The sequence below is a fragment of the Bombyx mandarina genome, chromosome 21 (assembly GCF_030267445.1).
Source record: "Bombyx mandarina strain Sakado chromosome 21, ASM3026744v2".
In the NCBI taxonomy this organism is placed as follows: domain Eukaryota; kingdom Metazoa; phylum Arthropoda; class Insecta; order Lepidoptera; family Bombycidae; genus Bombyx; species Bombyx mandarina.
Genome location: NC_143227.1, coordinates 1,863,426 through 1,870,528, shown reverse-complemented (window position 1 = coordinate 1,870,528; position 7,103 = coordinate 1,863,426). Strand labels below are relative to the sequence as shown.

General features: G+C 38.9%; 1 protein-coding gene across 2 annotated transcripts; it reads left to right on the top strand.

Annotated features, from left to right (window-relative positions):
- Nucleotides 1-3,195: 3,195 nt before the first annotated feature.
- On the top strand, nucleotides 3,196-6,778 carry LOC149500421 (uncharacterized). Of its 2 annotated transcripts, none has more exons than XM_089736228.1 (2): nucleotides 3,196-3,616; nucleotides 4,338-6,778. In XM_089736228.1, the coding sequence occupies exons 1-2, from the start codon at nucleotides 3,535-3,537 to the stop codon at nucleotides 6,773-6,775; spliced, it is 2,520 nt and encodes an 839-aa protein (XP_089592354.1). In that variant the 5' UTR covers nucleotides 3,196-3,534; the 3' UTR covers nucleotides 6,776-6,778. The 2 variants fall into 2 exon arrangements, with proteins under 2 accessions (XP_089592354.1, XP_089592353.1); XM_089736227.1 differs by having other exon boundaries at nucleotides 4,332-6,778.
- The last annotated feature ends 325 nt before the right edge of the window (nucleotides 6,779-7,103 follow it).

Below are 7,103 nucleotides of genomic sequence, written 5' to 3'. Positions count from 1 at the left end.
AAATCAGAACATAAAGATACGAGTATTACATTAGAAATATTGAAGTACAAGAACAAAAATAATCATAAAATAGATCTATCTCATTACTTAAAACAATAATTGTAAATTTTTTTTTTTTTGGAACGAAGTTCCTTATGGGACTATTTGGGGGGGTACCCGAACCGGGAAAAACGTCCGTAACGTAAGATTTTTATTAGTAATGCACACAGTGTACGACTTAACTTTCGTTCGTTTGCGCAACACACTAACTCTTATGCAAACAACCGTGAATGAAGTGTACCACAATAAGTTCGCACGTTACCGAATGACCGTGGGTTGTTGCGAAACCTCCAGTTTTATTTTCTTTATACCTCGAATAGAACTTAAAATTAATATTTTCATATTAAGGAAGTTCGTCCCTATCCGGTGTCCCACGATACCACACTTTTTTTTTCTAGATATGCTGTTAGCCTTGAGAGGCTATATCAGCTTATCCTTGGCGTGTAGGTGAACTCACGAGGCTGAAACCGGGTGTGTTTCTAACACTAGTCTTAGCAAGAGCAGATCTTCGCAGAATCTACCACCGGATCGGAAACGCTACCCACTGAGAAGATCCGGCCAGAAACTCAGTGGGCTATAAAATATGTGGGCACAGGCTTCGAAACGCTAAAGAATAGAAGATATTAGACAGATGCATGAATCTCGCTAACGATATTTTCAAGATAAGCTTACATAAAATTCATATAAAAATTTCAAACCACAATAACTGGACCGTCGGTCTACCGAGCAATATCACCGATTCGGTGAGATAATTTTTTTTATTTCCCTTGTAGGCAGACGAGTATACGGCCCACCTGATGGTGAGTGGTTACCGTCGCCCATGGACTTCAGCAATGCCAGGGGCAGAGCCAAGCCGCTGCCTACCGTTAAAGATATTTCATAAGACGTTTACCTCCAAAGTATGAACAGCATAATTTCTTGAAATTCGCACGCCATCTAGCGTACGTTGACGTTACTATGACAGAAATATTGCCTGGAGTGCCAACGACAACTGTAACGAGTTTCATCAGAATCGGACGAATGAATTAGACGACCAATATACAATTAAAGTTTTCTTTTTAATATCACGCACACATCCATATTTATAAATATGTACGTATTCAAATCAACAATCTCAATAACACGTCCTTACAGAGACAAAGTTACCTAAAATTTGTATGCAGCTGGAACAATGCCCCTAGCGGCAAACATAGGCAAACATTCCAAATCTATACAAATTTAACTTAACTTTTACGTTATCGAGAACGTTAAAAAACTCGCAGTAAGCACACCGATCCATTAACACTATTATTAGACGCCTGCCGCTCTAGGCTTAGGGACCCTGGTAACCGTACTCGTCGAACTCGCCAAAGAGTTCAACGTGCAACCTAACTCATACATCAGCTCGCTGAGTTCCTCGCCGGATCTTTCGGATCCGGCAGTAGATGCATTCGCGAAACGGCTGTGCTTGAGCTGCTAGGTCTCCTTCAGAGGTGATCGGGCAGCTGTCAGCAAATCCTAACCGAACTGATTGAGCCCGTGAGCTCACCAGAGCCAACGGTAGCCCTTCCTTCCCAAAAAAAGAAACCTCCCAATCCAGCGAAGGCAACCATTCCTTAGTTCTCTCAAAAACTTCTGAGAAACGACTAGCGTGTGTAAAATGACATTTCTTCAAATTTGTCATTTTACTACATAAATGAAACTATAATTTCAAGATGGCGGGCTCACATTAGTCGCAGCGAGTTCGTCCACCTCGCCACGATCATGGAGCTGATTGATTGCGTTAATAAACGGAAACTATACATTTCTACGTATGTTCTTCACTTACAGAAGAATAATTTAACTTACTAAAGTAAAACACAGAGGCTCGGGAAATCTTTCAAATTAAACAAAAACCATAATACAATTAAAAGTCACTTAGGTACAATCAAGTTTTTCTCAGAGTTAAATGCTATCATTTTCGAGAACATCATGCTTGCGGCTTCGAATCTTGTAATTATTCACCTGTTTATGTCGTATAGAATGACTGCTTATGACTGATTCATTCAAAAGCGAATTAACTGAATTCAAATGAAAATACTCGTATTCCCTTTGCAGACTCTCTTAGTTTACTTTCTTACGAAGACTAAATAAGATTTAAAACTAGTATAAACTAAGCTTGAAAAGTCATTGAAGCCAGCATCACATATTAGCGCAACTAATGGAACATCATACACAGTCAGCAAAAAACACACTATCTTCAAAAGTAGCTTTTTAATCGTTATATGATTTTAACAGAAAAATAACGAAGTTTAAACAAATAAAACTTTTATAATGGGCGCCATGCAATTACCAAGCGCAAAGGATTTAAATGTGACCATCGTCGTTAATGATTAAACTTTTATTACGAAAATGTGGCTTGGTGTTAGTGGTCTTTACAGCGAATTTTTTCCGGTCGTGAAGAATAAGAAAGTTAAAGTTAAATGTTACACATTCAGCATCCGTAAGATTTTCTCCTGTGTCTTGGACATACAAGTACTCCCGGGCCGGAATATCGAATATCTTTAACAAAGTTGCCAAGACACGTACCTAACTACAGTAATATTTTTTAACATAAACAAAACATATGTTTTATCTTTTGTCCTTTTCATCTCGACGATGCGATGTTATGAGCATGTTCAATTATGTACAACTGCATTTCGTGCATGCCTTATCTTAAATGAGCCTCAAGAGCTAACTGCATTAAGTGCTTACATTTTTTTATGTTATTTTAGATTATTACACAATTTGTATGCCGTAAATAAAAAACGAAGGAATACTAAAAAAAATATGCTTAAACAGAGAATTAAGCAAAATTACTTGTATCCTGCCGGATGTCCTGTGAGGCCGAGAGTAGATAGGTAGATACCACCAGCCTGTCCATTAATGCCGCGAAACAGGTGGCGACTTTTACCTTGTTGAGGTTTATTATAGGCTCCGATAACCACCTAACACCAGATGGGTCGTAAGCTTGTCCGACCATCAAACCAATAAAAAATGAGATATTAAAATAAATACATTACAATTAGCTATAGTCAAAGCAGAGTTTCACTACTCTAACCTTTGCTCTAACATTCACTTACATGTTTATACTCTATTCCGATTGTGATGAAGCTATAGTTGATGTGGCCACTCCAGGAAAGGTTTCTGTCATATAACCAGTGTAAGGTTTATGATTATTTATATTAATATGATTATATAGAGTGTAAGGTTTATGATTATTTATATGATTATATAGAGTCCTGTACATATTAAGAATTATTATTAAATATGAGGTTTAGATTGCAAACCATTAAAATATTGTTAAGTTATAAATCCAACAGTTGACAAATGTCGTCAATAGATGTCACAGGCCAACAAAATTACATCGCGGTAGCGTTGTGTGTAAAAATTAGTATAAGAAGTCCAAAGCAATTCTGAATAAAGCAAGATCAAAACGCATCAATGTACAATTGGGAAAATAAAGCAGAGTGTGAATAAAATTAGCCTATTTAATTTATGTCTGACACCCAAAAGGTCAGAAGCGGGATAAATAAGGCTCTAGAAAACTACCCTTACTACGTCCACGGCTCGGAAAAACGTAAGTTATTTTAAGTTATTTACATGTGATTCAGTGATGTTGAAAATGATTCTTTGCTTGATTGATTGACTGGTGGGTTGTGAGTAAATTTTTTTTTTATGAAAATTTTTCTTTGTTTTACTCCTCTTCTCGTTATAACCTGCGTCGAAGTTGTTTTTTTATTATTGCCTTGTAACCGTTTTTGTGCAAACGCACCGAACGAACAATCAAACCACGTAAATTTCACATGTGCGTTGGGTTGAATAAACTATCATATCAATGACGATTATAGTATAGACTTAATATTTAGGAAATCTATTAGTTAATATCAGTTTTACATTTCATGTTATTTGAAAAAGTTAAAACTTAAAACAACATATTCATTCTACCCACCTACCGTTTTATTCGCGTGGCGACGAAAAGTTAACGGTTTTATCTGTCCTATTAGAATCTAACGACACTCTTTATTGCAAACTGGCTTAAATGGTTACATAAATGCGTCAGGTCATTGGAAATACATGTTTTTTTTTCTTCCGATAAATGAACATGCATAACAAAATTTATTTTCTTTTCTTTTCCCCGTTCCGCGAGAAGCGTATTTATACAAATTCCTCTTCTAGCTTTTCAGAATGTACCCTATATTGTGCCATTTAAATAACCCTATTCTAATTTTGCAATTATTAAACCCGATTAAAGCAGTTTATAATTTTCATCATTCTAAACTCAATAATTTAAGTTTCAGTTACGCTCAACTGTGACATGGAGGACGACACTAGCCGAGGGGAAGGGTCTAGTGCTCGTCTAGTAAAAGGAAGTGGCTTAATGATGAAAGGAGCCCATGTGCTTAGTCGAGGGGAAGGACTAACACATGGGAGTGACCAAGGAGCATCCGAGGCTAAGGATGTAGGTCAACAGGAAAGGATTAGGAGGATGAGCTCGAGGATAGAGCATGGAGCATCCGAGGTTGAGGATGTAGGTCGACAGGAAAGGATTAGGAGGATGAGCTCGAGGATAGAGCATGGAGCATCCGAGGTTGAGGATGTAGGTCGACAGGAGAGAATTAGGAGGAGGAGCTCGAGCATAGAGCAATCGGTACCATTGGATAAAATAGACAAGGACGCGATGATTCGAAGAGAACGGTTGCGTGGAAAGCGATCGAGTGAACGACGATCGCGTAAGCAGCGGTCGAGCAGGCAACAATCAAGCGGCTCTGACGACAGGGACGAATACGAAAGAAGGAGATGGAAAACAAGGACAAGGACAGGACAGAGCAGACGGCATGCGTCTTCCTCTTCAGGATCTGATATGGGTTCACCGCAGCTTCCGCGCAAGCTTAAGCGTGGTAAGGAGGACGACTGTTCAGATACAAAGGTATTAGTAGATAAATTCTTGAATATTCTTGACAAAATAAAAGGTTCAGATAAGCCCAAACTTACGTTCAACACAAATGTTATCCCCGAATTTGACCCAATGGCAAAGGAACAAACTATTCTTACTTGGCTGACGAAAGTGGAAGAATGTGCTCACATATATGGGTGGGAAGACAGGGAAATTATCCACTATTCCTTGCCCAAGCTTTCTGGTGTCGCTAAAACTTGGTATCAGGGCTTATCTAGCCTATTATTTACATGGACTGAGTGGAAACAAAAACTTATAGAATCTTTTCCCCAAAGCGAGGACTATGCTGAGTTATTGCATAAAATGTTAGCAAAAACAGTTAGGTACGGTGAGTCGTTTGAACATTACTATTATGCGAAAATTAACTTGTTAAATCGTTGCAAAATTTATGGCAAGGAAGCGGTAGACTGTTTGCTGTACGGGGTTGAAGATCGTGCCGTTAAAGTGGGTGCTCAAGCTGCTCAATTTAAGCAACCTGAGCAAGTGCTCAAATACTTTAGAACCGTGAAGGTAGGCAAAGTTCGTGACTCCAGTAACGATGCCAACCTGAAAAAAACAAATCAATCTGGCACAAGCAGGGCGGGCCCTAGTAATAACGGAATCCGTTGCTTTAATTGCAACGAAATAGGTCACCCTAGCTTTAAATGTACAAAACCTATCGTGAAGTGTACGACCTGCGGGAGGATTGGTCATCAGGCGATTAACTGTTTTAAAAATAAAACTTCGATTAATAAAGACGATAGTCAGGCCTTAGATAAAAATAATGTACAAAAACAAGTATCTAATGTAACTGTCGATGATCGCGCTATTGATAAATATATACTGGATATAAAGATTAACAACTCAAGGGTCAAGTGTCATGTAGATTTAGGGAGTCAATGCTCGTTAATTAGACAGAGTACCGCTAAGGAGTTGAACCTGAATATCGAGGTGAGGGAAGGTATGCCGGTATTAAGAGGAATAGGAGGAAACCTGACTTGTCCTTTAGGTGTAGCTACCGTGAGTGTAGAAGTTCAAGGGTTAAAAGAAACTATTGAAATATATGTAGTAGAAGATTATGTACTAAGTTACTCAGCATTACTTGGACATTCCTTTACAGAGAAGCCTGATATTATAATGACTAAGACTCCGACTAAGATCGTATTTGAAAGACTCTCGTGTACTAAAATAAGACTCATAGTGGAAGATGACACGGAAATAGATGGTAACGTTGTACGTCCCATAATTGTTAATGCTGATGGGCAAGGAAACGGTAGCATCTACGTCCATGGCTCGTTAAGGGGTGCTGAAGGAAAAGAGTACTACCTTTTTCCCGGTGCGTACGAGATAAAAGACAGTCGCACAGCGCTTTTAATTTATAATGCCTCGTCAAAGAAGGTTTGTATAAAGAAGGACACTCTCTTAACACGAGCACTGCGTAATACGCATCCAACACCTTTTTTTCAATCTTGTAGCGTTTTTACCGATAGTGGACTGGATGAAGAGATCAGTTGCAATCCTGAGCTAACAAAACATCAACGCGAAGAACTACAAAAGTTATTACTTCAGTATAGCGATTGCTTCTCAAGTGGGCTCAAGGACCTTGGGTTTACCAACATCACTGAGATGGTGATCGACCTTAACGACACGGAACCAGTCGTGTATCGCCCATACCGCATGTCACATACTGAGCGACAATTGGTAAGAGACATGGTTAAGGAGATGGTAGATAATGGTATAGCTAGGGAGTCATCTTCATCATATGCCAGTCCTATAGTCCTGGTACAAAAAAAAGAATGGTGAGAAACGATTGTGTGTGGACTATCGAGCTCTAAATAGAAAGACCAAAAAGGAACACTACCCCCTACCAAGAGTCGAGGATCAGTTGGACCTATTATCCGGTAACACCCTATTTACGTCATTGGACCTTGCTTCCGGGTACTACCAAATACCAGTCGCCGAGGCCTCCCGTAGTAAAACTGCTTTTGTAACACCTGATGGGCAGTATGAATACAACCGCATGCCTTTCGGACTAGTTAATGCACCATCTGTGTTCCAAAGAACAATCCATAAAATATTAAAGGAGGCCCAAATTAAATATGCTGTTGTCTACATGGATGACATACTGATA